This window comes from Lycium ferocissimum, chromosome 6 (genome assembly GCF_029784015.1).
Source record: "Lycium ferocissimum isolate CSIRO_LF1 chromosome 6, AGI_CSIRO_Lferr_CH_V1, whole genome shotgun sequence".
Classification (NCBI taxonomy): domain Eukaryota; kingdom Viridiplantae; phylum Streptophyta; class Magnoliopsida; order Solanales; family Solanaceae; genus Lycium; species Lycium ferocissimum.
The window spans coordinates 69,709,657-69,735,799 of record NC_081347.1 but is presented as its reverse complement, the minus strand read 5'-3'; the positions used below and the strand labels follow the sequence as shown (position 1 = coordinate 69,735,799).

At 34.8% G+C, this 26,143-nt stretch overlaps 3 protein-coding genes across 6 annotated transcripts; 2 read left to right on the top strand and 1 right to left on the bottom strand.

Moving 5' to 3' along the window:
- Window positions 1-103: 103 nt before the first annotated feature.
- On the top strand, window positions 104-2,416 carry LOC132060232 (NAC domain-containing protein 2-like). Its single transcript, XM_059453168.1, has 3 exons — window positions 104-340; window positions 1,019-1,293; window positions 1,888-2,416. Exons 1-3 carry the CDS (start codon window positions 163-165, stop codon window positions 2,362-2,364), a joined length of 930 nt encoding a protein of 309 aa, XP_059309151.1. The 5' UTR covers window positions 104-162; the 3' UTR covers window positions 2,365-2,416.
- Window positions 2,417-6,049: 3,633 nt separating this feature from the next.
- Window positions 6,050-9,751, bottom strand: LOC132060231 (uncharacterized). The gene is made up of 2 exons (XM_059453167.1): window positions 8,823-9,751; window positions 6,050-7,628 (listed from the first exon to the last, which is right to left on the bottom strand). Exons 1-2 carry the CDS (start codon window positions 9,621-9,623, stop codon window positions 6,231-6,233), a joined length of 2,199 nt encoding a protein of 732 aa, XP_059309150.1. The 5' UTR covers window positions 9,624-9,751; the 3' UTR covers window positions 6,050-6,230.
- Window positions 9,752-11,469: 1,718 nt separating this feature from the next.
- Window positions 11,470-25,932, top strand: LOC132060228 (uncharacterized). 4 transcript variants are annotated; one of them, XM_059453164.1, is made up of 5 exons: window positions 11,470-11,788; window positions 13,277-13,388; window positions 24,328-24,406; window positions 24,730-24,890; window positions 25,439-25,932. In XM_059453164.1, the coding sequence occupies exons 1-5, from the start codon at window positions 11,652-11,654 to the stop codon at window positions 25,742-25,744; spliced, it is 795 nt and encodes a 264-aa protein (XP_059309147.1). In that variant the 5' UTR covers window positions 11,470-11,651; the 3' UTR covers window positions 25,745-25,932. The 4 variants fall into 4 exon arrangements, with proteins under 4 accessions (XP_059309147.1, XP_059309145.1, XP_059309146.1 ...); XM_059453162.1 differs by having other exon boundaries at window positions 24,718-24,890; XM_059453163.1 differs by lacking the exons at window positions 24,328-24,406; window positions 24,730-24,890; window positions 25,439-25,932 and adding exons at window positions 13,517-13,595; window positions 13,931-14,091; window positions 14,653-15,216 and having other exon boundaries at window positions 11,489-11,788.
- Window positions 25,933-26,143: the final 211 nt, after the last annotated feature.

The following is a 26,143-nucleotide window of genomic DNA, read 5'->3' as shown; positions in this document are numbered from 1 at the left end:
AATTCACCCCCCCCCCCCTTTTTTTCCCCTATATATACACTTCACATCCACAAATACTTTGTAGTCCAAGAAAGAAAACAAAGCAGCAACAGCAAGCAGAGAAAAATTATAAACAGAAGAAAAGGTAAAGGACATTACCGAAGAGTTATTATATCGAAGGAAATGATTAAAGGAGTTGCGGGAAATCAGCAATTAGAGTTACCAGCTGGATTTAGATTTCATCCAACAGATGAGGAATTGATGCAACATTATTTATGCAAGAAATGTGCTGGACAGTCGATTTCTGTTTCAATTATAGCTGAAATTGATCTTTACAAGTTTGATCCATGGCAATTACCTGGTAATTTTTCCTTCATCTCCTTTAAGTACTATTTTCAAATTCTAGGTTATAAGAAAAAACAGAACAGATTAATTTCTTTTAGCAATAGCTATAACTTTTTGAGAGATTTTTAACAGGTTTTGACTTTTTAGTGTTACAAGTCAAGTTTTCTGAGTGATTTTGTGATTAAAAAATTAGTTCGATAATAATTTTATATAAATTTACTTAAGTTGAGTAACTTTTTGTTGTAATTAAATCTGTTTCTACCATCTCTATTTCATGTTAAACAATTTCTATTGATCGTGAATAAAATGATTCCCTTTCAAGAAAATTGTTCTGCTTCCTTATAGCTTGTTTGATTTAAGCTTTGTGAAGTTAAAAAGTACTTGTTTTTTTAAATTAAAAAAAGTTACTGCACTTATTTAGAGAGTTAAATTGTTTTATCAAGTTCTTATGTTTGAGTAGTAACAGAAGTTGAAAAAATAATTTTTCCTCGAAAGTATTTTTGAAAAATTGCTTCAAAAATCACTTTCCAAAATAAATACAAAATTATAAAAACTTGTTTAAACGCATTTTTTAATGTTATTCTTAAAATCAGCATTTTCCCCCTACTTTTGTTAATAATAAGTGTCATTTTTCTTTTTTCATTTACAATCATCTACTCTTTTTCCTGATTTTTTATTTTATTAATAAATGCAGAGAAGGCAATGTACGGTGAAAAAGAATGGTATTTTTTCTCACCAAGAGACAGGAAATACCCAAATGGTTCAAGGCCAAACAGAGCAGCAGGAACTGGTTACTGGAAGGCAACTGGAGCTGATAAACCTGTTGGAAAACCAAAGACATTAGGGATTAAAAAGGCACTTGTTTTCTATGCTGGAAAAGCACCTAAAGGAATTAAGACCAATTGGATTATGCATGAATATCGACTTGCTAATGTGGATAGGTCTGCTGGCAAGAACAATAACTTGAGGGTACTTTACTTGCTCTTAAATCTTTAATTTAGTGTTTTTTCCTCCTTTTTATAAGAAATTAGGCCTATGAATTAGTAGTAAGTCTTAGAGGCTAATCTAGAATTTGAGTTGATATACTATAGTAATTAAGTTAAATATTTTATAATTATTATTCATCTAAACAAAAACTAGCGAATTCATGTGAACCCATAAATAACATCGAGGATCCACCTATGCTCTTATCTATCTTAATTTATTGGTACATTTTTCTTTTTTTTAGTTTGCTCGAAAAAGAATGACATGTCTCAATATGTATAAATAATTGAATTTTAAAAATTCTCAATTTTTTTACGCTTAATGAGATAATTTATGATCACACAAACATCTAAAACTTGCTGTAAACCACAGGTAAATCCCTTTGATGGTATTAAAAACGAAAAAAAAAAAAAAATACCATATAAAAGTAATTGTTTCGAAAGAAAAACTTAATAAAAGGTTTTACTTTAATCATTAACATATAGATAAAATAAAATGTCTATTTTTTTTTCTGTAATTTATAAATGCAATAATACTAGTATGATTGCTTATTAATTATGTGGTTACCATTCATTGCAGCTTGATGATTGGGTATTGTGTCGAATATACAACAAGAAGGGCACACTTGAGAAGCATTACAATGTTGACAAGGAGAGTGTGAGTTTTGGGGAATTTGAGGAAGACATAAAACCAAAAATTTTACCCTTTGCACAAAGTAATGAGATGCTCACACAATTAGCACCGGCACCGATGCCGCCACGGCCACAAATGATGCCGACAAGTGACCACTATCACTTCGAAACGTCCGAATCTATGACTAGAATGCATACAACTAACTCGAGCTCTGGCTCAGAGCATGTCTTGTCGTCATGTGACAAGGAGGTTCAGAGTGCACCCAAATGGAACGACTTCGAAAACACCCTTGATTTCCAGATAAATTATTTGGATGGTTTACTAAATGACCCTTTTGAACCCCAAGTGCAACAACAAAATTGCAACATTGACCAGTTCAGTAATTTCCAGGACATGTTCCTATACATGCAAAAACCCTACTAAAATTTGTATAAATCATTGGATCTAATTGATTGTTATCCACGACTTTTTCTTAGTTTATTAGGTTAGATAAGTCCAAAATGCAAGTCAAATTTGGCGGGCTATAGCTCCAATGAGCTTTGACAAGCATAGCCAAAGGACTATTTATATAAGGCTTATGCCACTAAGGTACTTGTAAAACAAATGAAAATTTGTTAATATCAAGTTATCATTCTTCAAATTTCAGTGGTTACGACTTTCTGTACAAGTTTAAAAAGAAAAAAGGAGTAATATTAGCGGAATTCTTTATTATCATCATGGGAGATTGACTTTCGATGGCAAAGTGTATGTTTTTCTTCTAAGTTATCTCATACTATTAGCGGCCGTCTGAAAAAAATTAACTAAAATAAGAGTATAATACTTTGAATTATTATACGGTGAACATTAACACGTGGTTTTGTATGCATGAATTGCAATACCAAATTACACGTGAACTGGATTTACCAGTTAGAATACTCATAAAATGTTCTCCAAACGATTCTTAAAATAAAAATTACTAAGATTATTAAACCATGCACTACTGCTATATCAGCAGGGGCGGATGTAAGATATTAGGTAGGGGTATTGAACCCCTAACTTTCGACGCGAAACACAAGTTTATAAATTACAATAAATAGTAGACACGACCCATAACTTTGAATATAACCGGTTCAATACTAAAAATTTTAAAGATTGAACCCTAGAATTTAAATCTTGAATCCGCCACTGGCTATATGGTAGGTCTTCCCTGACGGTGAATCTCACAACTTCAAGAAACTCATAAACTTTAGCAATCTTATGACAAAAGAGGAGACCCAACCAATATTTAATCCACTTGAAGATGCAGTAATAAGGTTAGAAAAGAGTGAACTGCTTGAAAGTAAGAGCTGCCGCTAAAAAGTAACAAAAGCAACATATAAGAGGTCTCGGACATTACTAAAAAATCACTAGTTACCCACTGAAAATTAATTTTCGATGGGAAAAACCTAAAAAGTAGAGTTTTCACCTGAAAAAATGTTTCCCACTATACGTTTTTTCATGTTCAGTGGGAATGAGGTGGGAAAATCATGTTTTATAGCACAAATTTCCCACTGAATATCCATGGGAAAAACCCATGTTTCTAGTAGTGGAAGGCCAGAACATTCTAAGAGATGCAACAAATATTTATTTCAAGAACTTAAAAACTATAGGCACCTCTTATTGGAACCTTTTAGGCATTAGTCACCTTCAGCTAAAAATCTCTAGTGTTAGGATCCAAATGTTCTTCACCCACAATAGGATAGTCTAAATCGTTGTCTACTTGGTGAAAACAGTAGAAAACGACCAAACAAATCAGGCAAACGACCTATTTTCATTCCAGAAATACAACATTCACCAGTTTATGTGTATATCAATTCCTCATCAAGTAATATAAAATTTAAAGAAATGTGGAGTTCAACTACAGCTGTTGTGCTTGAGATATCTTAGTACCTAATAGTATGACAACATGATACATGAAAACTCAAAACATTTCAGAAACAAATGTTGAGTTCACGAGGGACGATCAGTGACGTAAAGCCAAAACTCAATAAGATATCATAATATTCATATATATTTTTTTGAAATTCACTCTTTTAACTTGTTTAGATGCAAAGCTATAAATACATTCTTTTAATGGACAAATCAAAATAATTGATTCAGAAAAGTTGAGTTTAAAAGGGAAGATAAGCCGTTATAAATAGAGGATAATAAATGCAGGGGAAGAAGGAAAACCAGAACCAACGGGGTAAATATATGTAATTAATAAGAGATTGAAACTTAACATAATTTGCTCACTCATTTAAACAACCCAACTAAAATCTAAAAAAATGAAACCTTCATAGTTAAGATAATTGGAAAAACTGTATATTATATAGAAATTAATACCATCATAGTACCACAAGCTTCTTGGATTATTCAAAAGATATTGAAGGCAAGACAGTATTTGGAGAATGCACTGATCGCCGGAACTGAGTTCCTCAACCAGCAGAATTATTCCATCAAGGTAATAGACAGCAGATTGAGGGGTAACTATCCAAAGATCCAGTGGAAGAAGCTCATGTGCAATAATCAAGGAAGTCCTAAATGATTATTTATTCTTTATTTGGCTCTACAAAGGAAACTGTACACCAAAAATAGATAAAGGGGGGCAGGAACTACAGTCCAACTTGTCCATTGTGTAAAGGAGCAGATGAAGACATTCAGCATTTGTTTTTCCTTTGTCCGGTATCAGCAGTTGTCTAGCAAAAGATGATAACTTGGCAAGGTATTTCAAAGTCAGTACAGGGATGGATAGAAGAGCAGAGCTGAGCCAAGAACCATGCAGCAGGAAGGAGCACAGGAGCAGAAATTTACTGAATGACATTAGCTGCATGCGTTTACTACTTATGGCAAGCAAGGAATCAACGGCTGTTCCAGAGCAAGAAGAGGACAGAGGAGACTCTACTCAGGCAGATCATACAAGATATCCATCGTAGAGGAGCACCAATACCTCGACTAGCAAAACTGTTTGAGAGGCTTAATTTTTATCCTTAGATAGGCTGTTTTTCTTGTTGAGTTTATGTAATGATGTTTGAAGTACTAGAACTGGGGCTTTCTATCTAGGGGTCCCGTTTTGACACTCTGCATATTTTTCCCTGCTAATGCAATATGCCAGTTACCAAAATATGCCACTCCAGCCTTTCTATTATGGTAAAACAGATTTCTAATTCTCATAGTCCTTAAACCATTCATCAACCACAAGTCTCGTGTTGTATGACTCATAATATAGCAGACAATCATTTCAATTCAATAATAGCATATAATCCAATGTCTTGATCATGTAGACCGGATTTTTTCTCGCAAGGTATGTCACAAAATTGAGTTGATAACACTAACAGTGACGAAGACTCTTGTCTACATACAAAATAGACTAATGTAACAAACAACAAGGCAAGACATCTTAAACCTAATGATTACTAAGTTTTTCGATTCTCTTTTTCATATAAAATCACCTCATACATATGAAATTTGCATGGTCCTTGATATAAAATGGAAGAGTAGGTAATGAAAAGAAAGTACGTACATAAGGAGGAATGGCGCCACGTACCTGGAATTGCTCTACGTTTGTCCCTTAATTAAGTTCCCATCGCCCTGTACCATAATGCAAGAATTGCTTGAAGATGGGTTTTTGAGGAAAAAATATTGAATAAGAGGATCAACCGAACAACACCTATCACGAAGTTACTAATTTCAACTCAAAATATTGGGGGATTCAATTATGACTTGCTGTCTTCCAGCCAGGGTAACAATGGGTCTACAACACAAGATTAATTCACAATATATGGCCTTCGTTTGGCACCATCTGTGGCTGCAACTCTTTGTTCCCGTTTCAGACTGTTCTTCCCTACTCGTTCTCATTGAAGGATGCAATTTTGTATGTATGACTATCTTGCAGAAACAAGTCTAACAATTTAGAGTCAGATTGAGATATGTCTTTGTCTGCACTCGTTATACCATTTTTTGTAGTCGAAAGGAAGTGGACATGATGAACTTTTCAACGTCCAATTTCTCATAGTGACGACCACAAAGGCATTAAGATGAAAATAGCTAATTAGCACACTAAAAGAAATATCCAGAATAACAGCCAAAACAAACACAGAGAATAAGGATATCAGGGCAACTGACTAGTTTTACTAATATGTGCATATATCATTTTGATGGAGAGGAATATGCACATATATCATTTGTCATTATCATGTTGACTAAGACCAAAAGTTGCAAGAAGCTTACATATTACTACTATCTACAGAGTCCTACCCAAAAAATCTTCTTGCATTTTACAAACTTTCAAACTATTCATTGTCATCCTCCGTTTGATATATACGGAGATCGTCCAAACTGCTGAACTCACCTAAAAGACATCCATAGTTATCAATGATTGGTAAGCCCAGTTTCAGTGAAAAGTTGACTTCTTTGCCACCTGGAAGTTGCACCCATTGTCCCGTCCACAGATCTGCATCCTCATTTGGCATATTGCTTTGCAAATCGGCCTCCTTTGATCTCTCAACGCCAAATTTCATATACTGATTAGCTTGGAAAGTTTCTTCAGCAGTTGATTTGGGCTGAAATGCTTCACAATTTACATGGCCTTGATTGACATTGACTAATTTCTCTTTCCCAACTTGCTTCTCATGAATTTTCTTATTACACTTCTTCTTTGGCTTGACTAGTTTCTGAAACTCGAGCTTCTTAGATTGATAAGCCTGAGAAGCCTCTTCATACGTGCCAAAAGTCCCCAACCAAATCTTTTTCATACTAATGGGGTTTATAATCTCAGATGTATACTTCCCCCACTTGTTCTTGTTAACCCCAACGATACATGTTGTTTTGGGAGAATCCATTTTTTTATTTCTATCCACACTAGCAGCATGTAAGGTTTGATCACAATGCTTTGGTTTATTCTCCTTATTTCTCTGGCATGACATATGAAATTCAGACTTCTTGGACAAATAAGCTCGTTCAGCCTCTTCAACAGTGTCAAAAGTGCCCAACCAAACTTGCTTATGCCTAATTGGGTCTCTAATTTCAGCACCATATTTCCCATTCTTTTGCATTCGGATTCCACGTAAGCCTGACTTGGATTTAGGATTTAATGTTACATTATTACGCCCATCATCAGATGATTTAGACATTAAACATGAGGTTTCTTTAGAAGATTCTACACAAATTATGGGTTCTTTCCCTTGATTTACCTTTACTAATTTCTCAGATCCATGCATGTTTGAGTTAATAATGCCTTTGGATACCTCTTTAACAGATTCAAGAGTACCCGAGCATACCTGCTTTTTCTTGAAATGGTCTTTTTTCAATATCCCCATGACTTGCGATTCAACACCAAGTAAGGGTCTTTTGTCACAGGAAGATATCTCCCTAATAAAGGGCATTTTTCCATAATCAGCTTTGCATCTTTTAGGAGCACCACTTTTTTTAGTCGAATTTGAGCTGGGGGATTGATTACAGGCCTGATTAGCTGTAACTAGTTGAGCAAATTCACGTTGCTTCGCCAAATAAGCCTTGGAAGCCTGTTCAGCAGTGTTAAAGGTGCCCAACCATACTCGCTTATGCCTAATTGGGTCTCTAATTACAGCACCATATTTCCCGTTCTTTTGCCTTCGGATTCCAAGTAAGCTTCTCCTCTTGGCTTTAGGATTTCTCATTACAGTATTACACCCATCAGCTGATTTTGTGCCCTGGACATTAGACATTAACCAAGAGGTGTCGGTGAAAATACCACAAATTACTGTTTACAAATAAAATAAGGAAAAATAAAATAAAAATTCTTCAGGCCGAAGGTGCGGATATCGCGCTCTCCTTATGGAGATTCAAGCCCACTGCGGTATAATCTTCACCGGTCCAGTAGTGTGACTCAACAGCCCGACAACATCGTATAACTCAACAAATACTGGACAAGATGTTGAGTTCAAAGCTCCACCAGAAGAACACCTTCCTTCGACATAAAAATACTCTCTTTTATAGTGAGTTGGAGACTTAAAATAAATATATTCTTTTTCTCTCAACTCTTTTTTCACTACCCACCAACCTCACTTTTACTACACTATTTTCTCACACATTTCTCATACAAAATACAATATTTTTCATTGCACAACTCATGGAAGAAACATCTCTCTATAAATAGGTGTAGAATTATTTCATAGAGTAAATTAGGGACTAGTGGGATATTAAGTGAGGTAAGAAAATTCTTAGTGGGGTAATTAGGGTGAAACACGTCATAATGGTTGCATAAGTTACCCCAAGAAATAATAGCCACTTTCACCATTAACTCATGCAAATTAATATTACTATTTTGATATTAAAATGCATTTTTGCTCCAACATGAGGTTTGTTTAGAAGATTCTACTCCCTCCATCTATTTGTCGTTTTTTTAAACACTCCTTTAAGAAATAAGAAATAATATTAATTAGGCCTGTATTTGATTAATTTTACTCTTATTTATGTCTAAATTATAATCTCTCTCCATTAAATATAATATTTAATCTATTTATGTCTCATCTCCATTAATGACAATATTCTACAACGGGTAAAATGAGAAAAAATAATTAATTGTGCCTTGGAACTTTTAAAACAACAAATAATTTCAAATAGCTATTTTTAATAAAAGGGCAGCCCGGTGCACTAAGCTCCCGATATGCGTGGGGTCCGGGGAAGGATCGGACCATAAGGGTCTATTGTATGCAGCCTTACCTTGCATTTCTGCAAGAGGCTGTTTCCATGGCTCGAACCCATGACCTCCTGGTCACATGGCATGGCAGCAACTTTACCAGTTAACCACGACAAATAATTTGAGACGGACGGAATACAATCTTTATGGGTTCGTTAAAGCCTTTGGATGCCTCTTTAACAGGTTCAAAAGTATCTAAGCATACCTGCTTTTTCTTGAAAGGGTCTTTTCTCAATCTCCCAATTTTTTGCCATTCAGCTCCAAGTAACTTTGCACTGAAAGTTGTCTCCTTAATAAAGGGCTTTTTCCCATGACCAGCTTTGCTTCTTTCAGCTGAATTTGAGCTTTGCGCTTTGATCATTGAGCTTGACATTTCATCAAACATGCGTTGGGCAGAAGCAGGGACTTCATTAAGTTGAGCAAATTCGCATTGCTTCGCCAAACAAGCCTCAGAAGCTTCTTCAACAGTGTTAAAGGGCTTTTTGCCATGATGGGTTTTGCTTCTTTTAGCAGCACCACTTTTTATAGTCAAATTTGAGCTTGGCATTTCATCGAACATGTGGTGTGCATAATCAGTGGATTGACTAAAACCATGATTTTCAAGTTGAGCAAATTCACATTGCTTCGCCAAATAAGCCTCGGAAGCTTCTTCAGCAGTGTCAAATGTACCCAACCAAACCCTTTTTTTCTTAATCGGGTTAGTCAAATTTGAGCTTGGCATTGCATCAAACATGTGTTGGGCATAATCAGTAGATTGATTACAACCTTGATTAAGTTGAGTAAATTCACGTTGCTTCGCTAAATAAGCCTCATTAGCTTCTTCAATAGTGTTAAATGTACCCGACCATACCCGTATTTTCTTAATCGGGTCCCATTTTTCAGCAACATACTTGCCTGATTTCCTCTTTCGAACCCCAGAAAAATTTGGGTTTTTTGCCTGCTCCAAATCAATGCTTTCAACTTGAGTTTCTTCTGCATTTTCATCTGTAAGTGGTCCTTTTTCCATGGCGAATTACTATGTAAAATAACTATGCATTTAACAAAAGGGAAATTGGGTATGTTGGGATGGGGAATGAGCATATTGAGAGTATTTAGCCACTGAGATCTTCGTACAGTGCAGAGTGGTATGATGGAATTACAGTGACACTTGTCCCTAAGAATTGACACATTTAACAATGTGAAAGACAAATGTTAAAATTATAAGCCATGGTTAATATAATTGATGACAAAATATGGTGGGAAATTCAATCCTAAGTTTATACTCCCTCCGTTGACTTTTACGTGTCCACTTTAAATTTTTCATACTATTTAAGAAATAATAATTGGGGTATATAATTTACCAATATATCTATATTAATTGATGTATATTTTATTGGATTTGAAAAATAATTGAAGTAAATAATTAATATTATGGGTAAAACAAGAAAAAATAAATTATCTTCTTTTGATATGATAGAAGTGATAAGTAAAAGTAAAAATTTATTTTTAGGATACTAAACAAATAAAAGTGAACAGAGGAAGTACTTACTTTGTACCAAAAAAAGTGTTACTCAGCTTTTTTCATGCTCATTAAAAATAATAATATATACAAGTTATAGTTTCGAGGTAAGGTATAGAAACACACCTAAATTATGATGAAATTATTAGTTACACGCCTGGACTATACAAGAGTCCTATTACCCTTGAACTTTGTGCGGATAACCTATTTCTCTTAAACTTATTGATTTTCGTATTATTTACCTCATTCACTAATTAACTAATAAAATAAATAGTTAAAGGATACCATGTGCATACGCGCGCCTACTAAACCAAAAAAGAACGGTCTTAATGTCTTGTTTTATTTTATTCTTTCAGATCCAAAGTGATCGGACCTCGTCGTCTTTTAGTTTCAGACACAACTATGTACAAAGTCAAGGATTCTAAGTAATATTCAGCATCTTTTTAAGCTAATCAAGAACTTTGCATAAAGAATAAAGTCAAGTCTAAGCATTCTACATAGAATGTATTGAAACAAAATGAGAATAATTTCACGCTTCTCGTGTATATAAGATGCAAAGAACATTTTCATCTATAAAAAAAACCGAAAAATTCATGTCCCATTGAAATATATACTATAGATAATAAAGTGAAAATCAAACCACCCATTAAAGGGTAAGACTTGAGAGACGATGAGGTTGGGTTTGTATGAGTGTGAAAGAATCAAATGAGATCAGACACTACTCATCCTTTTTGGTTTAGTACAGGCGTATGTATGCACATGAAATCTTTTATTTATTTCATTACCATGTAACTAGTGAAGGGCAGAAATAATACAAAAAGATAAGTTCAATGGAATAATAGGACCTCCGTATAAAATTTAGGAGTAATAGAACCTTCGCATAATTTAAGTTCAAATTGACAATTTCACCGTAGTTTACGTGGGTTTATAATCTTAAAATTTTTGTAAAAACAAAAAGCAAAGAAAGAAAAAAAAAGTGCAAAGTAGCAGCAGGTTGAAGGACTTCATTGAAGAGCTTTGGCCTTTCTGTGTGCACTGTGCAGTTACTGTACCAAAGAGTGAAAAAAGAAAAAGGACAACCTGGTGAATGATGAGATCAGCAAAGTAAAAAAGAAGACCTTTACGTGATGGATGATGAGACCAGCAAAGTGGCAATTTGGTCACGGCACAGAAAAGTTTATGTTACAGCTACAGTAATATTCCTTTTTGGCCAATTTATATTGTTCTAATTTCTACGAAGTTACAAAAATATCCTCCTGTGGGCTGAGCTCATCTTGCAAACCATTTGCTTCTCAAATCTTGCTTCTGGATAAAGGAAAGAGAAAGAGTATATGCTGACACACACCCACATATTAAACATTAAAAATAATAAAAAATAGTGGTAGACTTTATAATGAAGTCTATAAAAAGGATCATTTTGTTTTGTGAAGAAGTAAGCACTTGTAACTCACGATCGTTTTGTTTTTCTTTGGTCAGAAGCTATAAAACTGATTTTCGATCGGAAGAAAGGTATTAATTAGATCAGAAGTTAGATAGATGGATGTGAATTATCCGATGACTCGCGCTCGGGCCCGGGCCCAGGCTCAGGCCCGAGCTGCTGCCGGAGAAATAGACGACGGTGATTGGCGGAGTCAACTTTCACCCGATGCTCGTCAAAGGATTGTCAACAAGATGTAAAGTTTCTTTTTTTCCTCTCTTTTTTGGCAACTTGGTACTCTCTGCATTCAGTGTTTTGTGATCTAAATTAAAAATGTGTGTAATATACTAAAATAGTCTTTGAATCACGTGGTTTTAATAGGCGTTTGGCCATAGAAACCAAATAATTTTCACTTTATTTGGAATTCTTGAAGTTGGGGTTAAAGATGAAGTTGTGTTTGGTTATAGTTTTTACAAAAAAAATTTGATTGTTTGAATGTATTAAAGTGTAAAAAAGTGAAAATAGGGTTTTAGATATTTTTTCAAATTTCAAATACAACTTGAAGTTTTATTTGAAATTTTCATGGCTAACTTACTAAATATACAAAGAGGCATTCTTTTTATGACAGGCCAAAAAGAAATATAAGACACTTAAATTGGGACGGATGGAGTACTTGTTTTTCTTTGTTGAAGATTTTTGGATTTCGATTTTAGGGTTCCTTCGTGTTTATTAGTTTTCTGAAAATAACCACTTAGGCGTGTTTATTAGTTTTCTGAAAATAACCACTTAGGCAGAAGAATGACAAGTCGATTGCAGACCTGTGTTTTTTCCAGCTTTCCTTTTTGTCAAAACTCAGTTCACCAGGTGAATTGGGTATTTAATAATTTGAAGTTTATGAGTTTTTACGAAGACTTTAAGTTAATATAGGATGATAATAACCGATTCGTAATCAAATATTTATAGATATTTTAGTGAATTTCTTAAGGGTTAATAGCACTTTTGGTGCTTCAATTATTGATAAATTTTAAATTTTAATCCTTATGATATCTTACTAAGCACATTTAATCTCCAATTAATTGAAATGTGCATTTTTGATCCCTCTGCTTGGGAATATTCACAAATTTACTGTAATTATTAGTCGTTCTCCACCACTTAATTATCCATGTGTTATGTTAAGCTTGTACCGTTACTCCATAATTGACAACAATATAGTTCTACAGGTAGTTCAAATACAACATACTTCTTACATAAAAGGACTAAAAACACACATTTCGATTAATTGAAGGTAAAATGTGTTGTGTCAATATCGCAAGGACCAAAATTAGAATATACCGATAATTTGGGGACCAAAAATGCTACCCTGTACCCATTGCTAGGTTGATTAATTGAATATCCAAGGCAAGAGGTTTACACTCTAGATATTTCTATATTTGGTGATTACTCGAGGAACTAGTTCAAGTGGAAAGCCTACTTTAACTCTCTCCCTGCCTTACATTTTGTTCTAGAATTGTCGAAATGACAGGTTGCTGATCGTGTTAATTTGATAATAACTGATGTTGTCAAGAGAAAACAAGTTTTATTTAACGGGTTTTAGTCTTTCACATCAGGGTATATCAATATCTTTAAAAACATTTAGTCTTTTGCAGCAGGGTGTAATGGTCAAATTATTTTTAGCATTTATCTAGATTGTGCTCTTATCAAACCTTTATGCTGGTTTTTTGTTGTTGTTGATATGACTGTTTAGAATGGAGACCTTAATGAGGCATCTTCCTGTCTCTGGGCAAGAAGGAGTACAGGAGCTTAAGAAAATTGCAGTGAGGTTTGAGGAGAAGATCTATACTGCTGCAACAAGTCGCGTATGCATTCTAAACTCGTTTCTATTTACTTGAATGATGCAGCTTGATCTCCACTTCAGTTGACATTGTTATTCCTGCTTGTTTAAACGTGCATTCATTTTTAACTTATAAGTTATCTGATATTGCAGCAAGATTATCTGCGGAAAATATCTATAAAGATGCTGACCATGGAGCCAAAATCTCGAAATCCAAATGCCCATGGCCCAGGTGAACAATGAAAGTTCATGTCTTGTATTTCACATTTTCACTTGCAATTTGAAATTAAGATAAAGTTCTTTTTCATTTTTTTTCTTTCAAATTTCATATGTGGCATCGAACATAGAAAAAGGAAGTCTATTTTTGCAAAAGTGAACTTAAAACGGACGTATTTGTAAATGGAAACTTGAAATTAAATCTTGAACCTGAGAGTTCTGTCGGAAGCGAATTGTGCTTTGAAATCTCCCTTTTCCTTGTGTTTTACTCGTTCCTAAAATCTCTCCCGTTTCCTGTATCAACCAAAGCCCCTTTTAAAATTGAAATTTGAACCTAAGAGATGACGACAGAAGCTGCTTCCTATGAAACTATTTCTGGGCCGGAGGAGAGTGACGAGGAAGAGGACGATGGGGACGTGTCAAAGGAGGATGGTTTAGAGGAGGTGGTGGTGACGGAGGAGCAAAAAACTATTGTTGGACACAAAGAGAATGTTAAAGCTGGGGAAAATGAGGTAATTTTTTTGTTGTTGTTCTACTTTCCAATTTTCCTTTCTTGGAAGCCTTTTATCTATTAAAATTGGAAGAGAAGCAACAGGGCTATACCACTGATTTATTTGTTGTTACTGATACAAATTAAACTTTTGAATTGCTAAGTTGACTAGCTAGCACAAGAACATAAGGCCACTGATTTACATTTTGTTGTTCGACTCCCCCATTATTATTTTTCTAATTCTTTGTTATGAATTAGTCACTAGTCAATAGCTTGAGGATTTATAAGAACTAACTCTAGAATCCACATAACTGTTTGTGCCAAACCTTTTCATGGAGTCATCCGAAATTAAGGAGTGTTTTTTTGGGGTGGGGTGGGGGCTGTTGGTGGTGTTAACTTTGTACTTGTGATTATTCTCCCAGTATATATCTCTTTTAAGTTACTAATCATCTCGTGTTTTATATAAATTCTCTATTCCGTGTTTTGTTTTAAGACCTCTTGTGTCTAAAGATTGAAGTTAATGATCTCTTACAATTTATAAACCTCTAAGTTACTAATAGTTGCTTGTGCTTTTTGTTCTAAGATCTCTTGCGGGTTGAATTCTGGTGCTAAACTTGATGAGCGGTTAGTGCAAGTTGAGGAACGATTAAAGAAGATGGAGGCTCATTCAGAAAAGGTGGAGACATTGTTGGTTGATATTAACAAAAAATTGAATTATTTAGTGAAGATGCAGGATGTTAACATTTCTAGGGACATTAAACATCCAACTAAGTGCATGAGCTCCTCTTGGACTGGTAATGGCCAACTAAAGAGGAAACATAGAGTTGCTGAGATGATAAGGCGATCTTGCAAGCATCGACGATTGGGAAGAGGTGCAATAGTGAAGTAGTTTTTTTCCGGTTGCTTTGCGTGATGATTGTGTCGAAAATCACCTCCAATGGAAGTTAGATGATGAAGAACAAAAAAAGTGATGATAATCACTTGTGTTTTCCTTTCTAGACTTTCACAGCTTGTTACGTATCGTTTCATAATGTATCGTGTTATATTGTATTGTATTGTTTTGATGAATACATCGTTTGAATAGATTGTATCGTTTCTAATCGTTACATAATGTCGCACATCAGCCATGATCGACTTTTTTCTTTTAGCAGCAGGCCTACAGCACTTGTGTTGGTCGAATTTGCGCTCTGAGCAATGAGGGTAGTGTGGTGGGATTTCCATTGACACTTGTCCCTAAGAATCAAACTTCTGATCAATTTACATTCTCTCTTCATATGCGAATTAACGTTTTTAAATTTCTATTTACACTCTAGATTAGAATCTTTGTCTTTTTCTTTTTACTCCTTTAAATTATATTTATAATTCTTTATTTTTAAAAATTTATATTATTAACGTTTCTAGAAAATAAATGCTAACTATTATTATCAAAACAGAAAAAAGGAAGAAACAGTAACCAATCATATAAGTCAATGACGTCAAATAGTAAAACAAATAAGCTGAATAAAATAATTTGCTTATGTCATTAATTTTATTAATAATAATCAAAACTTAAAAATTCAGTTACACAGCTAAGAGTAAAAGTGAGGGAGAATTTTGTAACATGTAGTGAATGTAAAATAATACAAAAAAATAATTATTATAAATAGAGGCATGTTGTTTGCAAATAAATATGGATGACATGTGGATGCCATGTTGGCTATTACTGTAGCAACTCCCCTAGCCCAAGTTTCATTAGGCTATAAATGGCCATGCTCTATAAATGAAAAGGACATCCCCAAAAAAAATAGAAAAGTGTTATAAAATAATAAAAATTAAAATGCAAAGGAACATATAAGAAAGGGACTTGAAGATTGATATTATTTTCTTTCACTTCTTTATTTTTTCCATAGGACATGAGTGGTCCTATTTATAGAAAAACTAATTTAGTAATACATTTGGTGATCATCAACTAAAAGATAACTTACATTTGGTGATCACTAACTAAAAGATAACTTACTTTGGTGATCACTAACTAAAAGATAACTTACTTTGGTGATCTTAAAGTACTTAAATGATACATGGACATTCACTATTAAATATTATTTACAACACTCCCCCTTGAATGTCCATTAATAGATAATGTGCCTCATTAAAACCTTACTAGGAAAAACCCTGTGGTAAAAAGTCCTAGTGAAGGAAAAAGAGTACACATATCTAGTAATACGCTTTGATAGCTGCCTCATTAAAAACCTTACCAGGAAAAACCCAATTGGGACAAAAACCTTGGTTAAGGGAAAAAGAGTGCAGCGCGTATTTTACTCCCCCTGATCAAACTTCACTTGCTGTCTCAGAGACGACGCATTCCAATTTTGTATCTCAGCTTCTCAAATGTTGAGGTTGGAATGTTTCAATGGACAGATTCACCATATTATCAATCGAGCGAATTTATTGAATATTTATTTCACCTTCTGTTGAAGATTGTGTCTGAAAAAGAAATCTAACAAAATGCTTTATCCTGTCTCCTTTGATATATCCTTCTTTCAAGTGAGCTATGCAAGCTTCGTATAATATTATTGGAATCTTCATCTCCAAATAAATATCGCATGATTGCGTAATGTCGAGCTATTGATCTCAGCCAGATACATTCCTGACTTGCTTCTAGATACATTCATGACTTGCTTTAAAAGTTGTTGATATCCTGACAGACTTGAATAAGTATAATTGATTGTCATGTAGAACGTCATATTATGGCAACATCCTCACATGCTCACATAATATGTTTCAGATCTAACTTTATAGAGATCGTATGAATGTCCTGCATTTCATAACCAACAAATCTTGATAATATTGGTTAGAATCAATAAATTCATATCATTATTTGATTCATCCTGATGTCTCCACGAATAAAAGTGAGGCTATATCTTGCCTGCATATCAATAAAAGCATTATCTCATGGATAGTAATAGCAGGATTCGTTAGTGCATCAATTGCACTAAGACATGGTACTTTCTAACCATTTCCGTGAGATCCAAAATTGATATTTCTTTATGTTAAGCGATCTTATAGCCAGTGTTTTAAAAGGCATTTTCGGGGCGAGCCCTAGGGCGGGGCGTACCAAAAATGCCCCGGGGCGATGGGTCGGGGCGAAAGTCTCCAAAGGCGTACGCCCAGCAATTCGGGGCGTACGCCCGGGCGTTTGGGGCGAGTTTTTTTTGTTGGGGCGTGTTGGGGCGTAAGCCCAGAAAACTTCTTCAAACTAAAACGAAATTTGTTAAATAAGTCCTTAATATAATGCCCTGATGTTCAGCCAAAAATGCATATATTTAGCCATTGGTGCCTCACATTTTAGTACTTTTAATTGTCTTTTGAGTATAAATTATATTGCTTCATGCTTAATATTATATTTTTATTGTGTAGGAATAAAGAATTACAAAATTGAAGTCATTTGGAGCAAAAATTGGAAAAAGAAGACGAGAAGTTTTATAATTGGAAAAAGAATTTCATGGCAAGTATCACATACTGCCTTGTCAGAACTAGTGTTTCCTTGTTGGATCCAAAGCACAACGTGAGAAGAGCTTTTTCTAAAGTAAATCTTGCTTAATATGGAAAGGCATGACCAAAGTGTGCCACAAATATTTATTGGGTAATAGTAAGCTTAATTTGATTCCTAGCTTAACTAGGACAAGGGCAAAAATTGTCGTTTGGGCTACAGAATATATAAGCCATAAGATTGTTCTTTTTGGAAGAAAGAAAAAAAAAAAAAAAACGTACTGCTGGCCTCCACACAGTGCAATTTGAGGATCCCACCTCCTCCTATTTCATATTAGACTCAGTTATTTTATTTGGGATATTTCCTACACCTATAAATATTTCATAAGCCACAATTCTTAAACATCTTTGGCATAAAACTCAAGTTTGGAGGCTAGGGTTCCTACGTAAATATTCTTTCTTTTATTCGAACATTGTTTATGAAAATTTCTTTGTGACAATTGAGATTGATACTCTTGTTTTGATTATTTATTCAGCGACATTATTTTTAATCAAGTAAGTTCTTGTTATTTTAATTATTCTTGTTCTTTAACGTTTCTCAAGGGATTAGCTAACCCTAGGACTCGCCCATTTACTTTGTTTGAAACTCGAAAGAGGAAGAACGGGGTTGGGATAGAATAATTAACATGAATTTGGGGCGTTAACCCTCATCTAATGGAAATTGACCTAGGAATAGGCAATACCACTTGTAGCCATATTCGGGTGTTCTTAATGCTCCTAATTGCTTGAGGGATCTTCAATTGGGTAGTCTAGTTAATCTTCGGGAGAAGTTAATTTAGAGTCATTATCCGGGGCTAAACAATATAAACTTGCTATTATTTATAATTCATGAAATAGATTGGATCGTTACTTGAGAAATAGATTCCTTAATTCCTTACTTGTGGCCATTGATCAATTTACTTGCTTTCTAGATTAGAACTTATATTTTCAGATTTTATCAAAACCTTATCAAAAACCACCATTGATGCGTTCGGTCTAGCTATTGTTAGTGATAATTCCTAATCTGCTTAAACGCCTACATATATTTCTCTGTGGGATTCGACCCCAACCTTGTTGGGTTACTATATTTGACAACGTCCGCGTTATGCCATTAAAAGGTGTAATTTGAGCGTATCATGCCCAAATTCTCAAAAGTCAACATGTAATTACTCAAATGTTTTAAAAAGGAACTGAAATATTAAATTTAAAAGTCAAGACCTTTTTTTATTGCTAGAATGCCTAATATATATATTCTTTTCCAATTATTTATCTTGTCTTCTACTATCTCAAAAAAGTAATGAGCAGTCACTTGTACTTGTAAGTAGCGTATAATAGATTGTTCTAATTAGTTTTTTTGTGGGGTGGAGCATATATATATATATATATATATATATATATATATATATATATATATATATATATATATATATAATAGATTGTTCTAATTAGTTATATAGATTGTTCTAATTAGTTTTTTTGTGGGGGTGGAGCATATATATATTCTTTTTCAATTATTTATCTTGTCTTCTACTATCTCAAAAAAGTAACGAGCAGTCACTTGTACTTGTAAGTAGCGTATAATAGATTGTTCTAATTAATTTTTTTTTTTTGGAGGGGGGGGGGGGGGGGGGGGGGGTGGAGCATATATATATATATATCACTTATTTATAATTTTCTTCAATTTTTTTACGGTATTTCACATATTTAAAAATATTTATTATAATTATATCATTTTATAAAATACTAAAAATTAAAACCCCATGGGGCTTACGCCCCGTGCCTCGGGGCTCACGCCTCACTGAGGCAGACGTAAAACGCCCCGCCTTACGCCCTCGCCTTTTAAAACACTGCTTACAGCCATTGGGGTACTCAATGGAAACGCTTTAAGGCCTTTTCAATCCTTTAAGAATTTTCATATAAACTTCACTGTCTAGCTAGACATGAAAATATTTCAGTATACGCATTCAAGTTTTTCATGTACTGCCAGACTGTATGAAACCTCATTGCATCCACCACAGGAGAACACATCTCCGTACAATAATGTCAGGACTTTTGCGAAAAACCTTTATACCACAAGGCACGAGCCGTATTTTATATCTTACAGATAAATAATTCATTTCACTTTTCGCTCAAAAGTTTCTTTATATCCCACTGACATTATATCTTCAAATGTTTGGACTATAGATCCAAAATATTTCATATTTACCACGTGAAATCAAATATACTTGAATTGCGTATTTTCATTTGGCCAATCATCTATCTGTCCACATTTCTTGATAGATTTGAATTCAAGATCCTCGTTACCATTTATAATGTTAAGCGCTACATTATATCAAAGATGCCATCCACGGTCATTTGATATTGTCACGCCCCGAACTATGGCCTGGGCGAAACACGGCACTCGGTGCCTTACTGCATGTGACCGAGCGAACCACATGGCTTGCTGAATCATCATGAGGCATAACATGAGCGGAATATAATGTGAATGCATGATGAGCCTTTACAAAATTCAATAAGTCATAATACTTAATCAAAATACTTGTTTAAACATGAGTGCGGCAATAACATAAATGAGCCAAAATAGTTATACGACTCCGAAAGTGTGACATGACATAACTGACTTGTCTAGTCTATGAAACCTCTAACATAAGTCTGAACATAGAAAACATACTTGCTGGGACAAGCCCCCCAGCATACCTTAGATGCATAGCTAATCATTAAATAAAGAGTTGACTAAACCCCGAATGAGATGGGGCTCATCAATAAGCTGATACGAATGCTGTCCTACTGAGCGTACGTGTCGTCCGAACCGCACCTCGCATCGTGAAATGCAGGCCCCCGGGCAAATAAAAGGGGACGTCAAAGACATTGAATGTCTTGGTATGTAAAGCAACCGAAGAAATAACATGGGACATGGAATAACATGATAAGAATCGAAACCGAAAACATGATCATGAACATGAATACATATACATATATATCATGTGTAAAGTATCGTGAGTAAAGAGAGCGAAGAATATAACCGATAACATGGTCCGGTACTTGCGTCCGACAGGCGAACACTCATACCTTGCCGGGGACATGAGGTTTAATAATATTATGAAAGGATCCAAATATTATGAGAGATCGTCGGGACATGGGTGGAGCGATCCTCATCCTACGGTGGCTACGTAGTTTCTTTGAAAAATAGCTATCTGAAGCCCTCCTCCGTAATTAAAGCAACTCCCAAAAACATGAACATGTAAAATAAGTGGCACTTGCTGCCCATGGTTTTCATGAATATAACTTGCTTGTATATGGATATCATGAATTATAGCTTGCTTGGATGAACTTGTAAAACATATATAGTATTTTCTTGAAAATAGCATAATATATCATAAACTAGCATGCATGAACCCATGGAATGGGATATATGGGTTTTTCATAGATTACGTACAGATTCTTAATAATCATAAAGAAATACTAAGAACTCAATGATGGAATTATCACAATTCATACATAATATAATCATGGACATGGACCTAGGGTTATCATGAGCATGGTATAGAAACCCTAGTTTTCGTAAAGAATAATAATTTATGGATTATGAGGCGTGGGGAAGAACAATGATGTTCCCACACGTAGATAGTAACTCTACATACGGTAATGCTCCAAAACTTGAATTAAAGACTTGAACTTTGAAGAAGATTTCCAAAATCTTGAATTCTTGAACCTTGAGATGGGTTTTCTTGAAAATCCTAGTTTAGGAATGATGATTTCTTGTTTAGATTACAAGGATATGTATTAGAATTGACTTAGAATGATTAGAATAGGCTTACCTTGGTGTTCTTGATGATGGGAGAGAATAGAAGGTCGTTCTAGGGCTTGGGGGTGTGAAGAATGAAGTGAAAAAGCCTAAAACGAAGTTTTAAAATTGCTGTCGGACCCATTTTACGCCCTGTTTTACGTCCCGTAAAAGTTTTACGGACCTTAGATCCCACCGTAATACAGTGATTTGTGCTTTCTGGACCAGTTTTACGGCCCAAATCTACAGCCCGTATAATTTTTACGGCCCGTAGATTCCACCGTAAATTGACAGAACACTGTTTTAGTATAACGGGCATAACTTTTTGTACGGATGTTTTTTGACCTCCATAATATACCGTTGGAAAGGTATTTCAAAGATCTACAATTTCAAGAAGGAAATTTTCCCATATTCCTTACAGATTTTTCCGTATACTCATTTTAATTGAGATTAGTGCAAACTCACTTGAAAACACGCTCCGTAGGGTAGCTTCCGACTTTACTTTGCTCAAGGATTCTTCCCATGTCTTGATTGGGTTTCAAACACCATTTATACACTACTCAAATTGGTTTCATTATACCCCCGTCTTACGAGTCAAATCTTAGCCTGAATGCACGAGGTGTTACAGATATCGGTTCCAATGCGACATAACTTATTGAGATCTCTTCATTTTTCATCATTTTCAGGTACCTAAACCTTTCCCAAGGTTTCATGAAGTGTTATGTTGTGGTGCTATTTTAAAGCACTTGCCTCATTATTATGGTCATTTTGATCATTTGCTCCTCTCCTTCTTCAAGGAGATTTACCTTTGGAACCGATTGGTCTATCACGCTTCAGGCGTGCCATAGACTCTATCCTTCAAGGATTTTAATTCTAGTAGGAGAATTTGCAGCTGGAATATGATTTTCACTTTGGTCAGCAAATGCGTCTGGCAATTAACTTGAATTATATTTTAAACGAGGATAATTCATTATATATAATTTATTTATTTTTCCAGTTGCTTATCATCTCTTCCCCTAATGTTAGGAAATCTAACATTTACCCCCCAACCTTACTTGGGGACCCATCTTTATGCGTTATGGTGGAGCAATCGAATCATATACCGCACATTCACATTTTTATATGGGAATTATTTGGTTCCTGACCTTGAGCCAATTGTAATAGGGGAACCTAGTTGGCTTGATGCATACAAGCTGCTACATATTAAATAATACATCTCATACCAAAACTTTGTTTGGGAGGTTTTTTCTCATAACCAATTATTTAGCTATAATTAGAGGCATGCAATTTCTGCTAAACCAACTTGGATGTAAACTAGCATTATCAATATAATTTCATAGTTTGGAACCATGCTCTTAATTTAACAATTTGAGCAAACAACCTTGAAAAACCAAACTACAAGTTGATATCAAATGCACATGTGACCATAACATAGATGCATCCATTAAAATCATATAATAGCAAACGGTCCACATGGCAGGTGAGTGGTCCTTTCAACTTGAGTTTCTTCTTCATTTTCATCTGTAAGTACTAAGTCACTTAAATTGGGACGGATGGAGTACTTGTTTTTCTTTGTTGAAGATTTTTGGATTTCGAATTTAGGGTTCCTTCGTGTTTATTAGTTTTCTGAAAATAACCACTTAGGCGTGTTTATTAGTTTTTTGAAAATAACCACTTAGGCGTAAGAATGACAAGTCAATTGCGGCACCGTGTTTTTTCCAAACCTTTCCTTTTTGTCAAAACTCAGTTCACCAGGTGAATTGGGTATTTAATAATTTGAAGTTTATGGGTTCTTACGAAGACTTCAAGTTAATATAGGATGATAATAACCGATTCATAATCAAATATTTATAGATATTTTAGTGAATTTCTTAAGGGTTAATAGCACTTTTGGTGCTTCAATTATTGATAAATTTTAAATTTTAATCCTTATGATATCTTACTAAGCACATTTAATCTCCAATTAATTGAAATGTGCATTTTTCATCCCTTTGCTTGGGAATATTCACAAATTTATTGTAATTATTAGTCGTTCTCCACCACTTAATGATCCATGTGTTATGTTAAGCTTGTATCGTTACTCTATAATTGACAGCAATATAGTTCTACGGTAGTTCAAATACAACATACTTCTTACATTAAAGGACTAAAAACACACATTTCGATTAATTGAAGGTAAAATGTGTTGCGTCAATATCGCAAGGACCAAAACTAGAACATACTGATAATTTGGGGACCAAAAATGCTATTATTCCATTTCTTAATATAAATACATGATTTGTGCAAAAGCTATGGTTCACTCACGTGAACCCATATCTTAAACGCTAGGTCCCCGCCCTGTACCCATTGCTAGGTTGATTAATTGAATATCTAAGGCAAGAGGTTTACACTCTAGGTATTTCTATATTTGGTGATTACTCGAGGAACTAGTTCAAGTGGAAAGCCTACTTTAACTCTCTCCCTGCCTTACATTTTGTTCTAGAATTGTCGAAATGACAGGTTGCTGATCGTGTTAATTTGATAATAACCGATGTTGTCAAGAGAAAACAAGTTTTATTCAACAGGTTTTAGTCTTTCACATCAGGGTATATGAATATCTTTAAAAATATTTAGTCTTTTGCAGCAGGGCGTAATGTCAAATGATTTTAAACATTTATCTAGATTGTGCTCTTATCAAACCTTTATGCTGGTTTTTTGTTGTTGTTGATAGGACTGTTTAGAATGGAGACCTTAATGAGGCATCTTCCTATGTCTGGGCAAGAAGGAGTACAGGAGCTTAAGAAAATTGCAGTGAGGTTTGAGGAGAAGATCTATACTGCTGGCTGCTGCAGCAAGTCGCGTATGCATTCTAAACTCGTTTCTATTTACTTGAATGATGCAGCTTGATCTCCACTTCAGTTGACATTGTTATTCCTGCTTGTTTAAACGTGCATTCATTTTTAACTTATAAGTTATCTGATATTGCAGCAAGATTATCTGCGGAAAATATCTATAAAGATGCTGACCATGGAGACAAAATCTCGAAATCCAAATGCCCATGGCCCAGGTGAACAATGAAAGTTCATGTTTTGCATTTCACATTTTCACTTGCAATTTGAAATTAAGATTAATGTTCTTTTTTCAAATTTCCTATGTGGCATCGTACATAGCAAAAGGAAGCCTATTTTTGCAAAAGTGAGCTTAAACGGACGCATTTGTAAATGGAAACTTGAAATTAAATCTTGAACCTAAGAGTTCTTTTGGAAGCAACTTGTGCTTAGAAATCTCCCTTTTCCTTGTGTTTTTTCTCGTTCCTAAAATCTCCCCCGTTTTCTGTATCAACCAAAGCCCCTTTTAAAATTGAAATTTGAACCTAAGAGATGACGACAGAAGCTGCTTCCTATGAAACTATTTCTGGGCCGGAGGAGAGTGACGAGGAAGAGGACGATGGGGACGTGTCAAAGGAGTATGGTTTAGAGGAGGTGGTGGTGATGGAGGAGCAAAAAACTGATGTTGGACACAAAGAGAATGCTAAAGTTGGGGAAAATGAGGTAATTTTATTTTTGTTGTTCTACTTTCCAATTTTCCTTTCTTGGAAGCCTTTTCTCTATTAAAAATGGAAGAGAAGCAACGGGGCTATACCACTGATTTATTTGTTGTTACTGATACGAATTTAACTTTTGCAATTGCTAAGTTGACTTGCTAGCAGAAGAACATAAGGCCACTGATCTATATTTTGTTGTTCGACTCCCTCATTATTATTTTTCTAATTCTTTCTTATGAATTAGTCACTAGTCAATAGCTTGAGGATTTATAAGAGCTAACTCTATAATCCGCATACTTGTTTGTGCCAAACCTTGTCATGGAGTACTTCGAAATTAAGGAGAGTGTCCTTTTGGGTTGGGGTGGGGTGGTGTTAACTGTGTACTTGTGATTATTCTCCCAGTATAAATCTCTTAAGTAACTAATTATCTTTCGTGTTTTATATGAATGATCTCTTCTGTTTTGTTCTGAGATCTCTTGTGTTTAAAGTTAATGACCTCTTACAATTTATAAACCTCTGAAGTTGTTAATAATTGCTCGTGTGTTTTGTTCTAAGATCTCTTGTGGATTGAGTTCTGGTGCCAAACCTGATGAGCGTTTAGCGCAAGTTGAGGAACGATTAGAGAAAATGGAGGCTTATTCGGAAAAGGTGGAGACATTGTTGGTTAATATTAACGAAAAATTGAATTATTTAGTGAAGATGCAGGATATTAACGTTTCTAGGGACATTAGACATGCAGCTAAGTACATGACCTCCTCTTGGACTGGTAATGGCCAACTAAAGAGGAAACATAGAGTCGCTGAGATGATAAGGCGATCGTGCAAGCATCGACGATTGGGAAGAGGTGCAATAGCGAAGTAGTTTTTTCCAGTTATTTTGCGTGATGATTGTGTCGAAATTGACCTCCAATGGAAGTTAGATGATGAAGAACAAAAAAATTGATGATAATCACTTGTGTTTTCCTTTCTAGACTTTCACAGCTTGTTTGGATGGTTGTTACGTATCTTTTCATAATGTATCGTGTTATATTGTATTGTATTGTATTGTTTTGATGAATACATCATTTGGATAAATTGTATCGTTTCTAGTCGTTACATAATATCGCACATCATGATCGACTTTTTCTTTTAGCAGCAGGCCTGCAGCACTTGTGTTGGTCGAGTTTGCGCTTTGAGAAGTGAAGTTGGCATGAGTAGAGTAGTGTGGTGGGATTTCCATTGACACTTGTCCCTAAGAATCAAACTTCTGATCTATGTACAT

Excerpts from the sequence above, each read along its gene's own strand:
- LOC132060232 (XM_059453168.1), top strand. The coding sequence starts at position 163 with ATGATTAAAGGAGTTGCGGGAAATCAGCAATTAGAGTTACCAGCTGGA. Across the intron at positions 341-1,018 it reads TGATCCATGGCAATTACCTG|AGAAGGCAATGTACGGTGAA; the intron begins GTAATTTTTCCT and ends TAATAAATGCAG. Across the intron at positions 1,294-1,887 it reads GCAAGAACAATAACTTGAGG|CTTGATGATTGGGTATTGTG; the intron begins GTACTTTACTTG and ends CATTCATTGCAG.
- LOC132060231 (XM_059453167.1), bottom strand. The coding sequence starts at position 9,623 with ATGGAAAAAGGACCACTTACAGATGAAAATGCAGAAGAAACTCAAGTT. Across the intron at positions 7,629-8,822 it reads ACCCTTTCAAGAAAAAGCAG|GGCACAAAATCAGCTGATGG; the intron begins GTATGCTTAGAT and ends TCTAATGTCCAG.
- LOC132060228 (XM_059453162.1), top strand. The coding sequence starts at position 11,652 with ATGGATGTGAATTATCCGATGACTCGCGCTCGGGCCCGGGCCCAGGCT. Across the intron at positions 24,407-24,717 it reads TCCAAATGCCCATGGCCCAG|AGATGACGACAGAAGCTGCT; the intron begins GTGAACAATGAA and ends TTTGAACCTAAG. Across the intron at positions 24,891-25,438 it reads CTAAAGTTGGGGAAAATGAG|ATCTCTTGTGGATTGAGTTC; the intron begins GTAATTTTATTT and ends TTTTGTTCTAAG.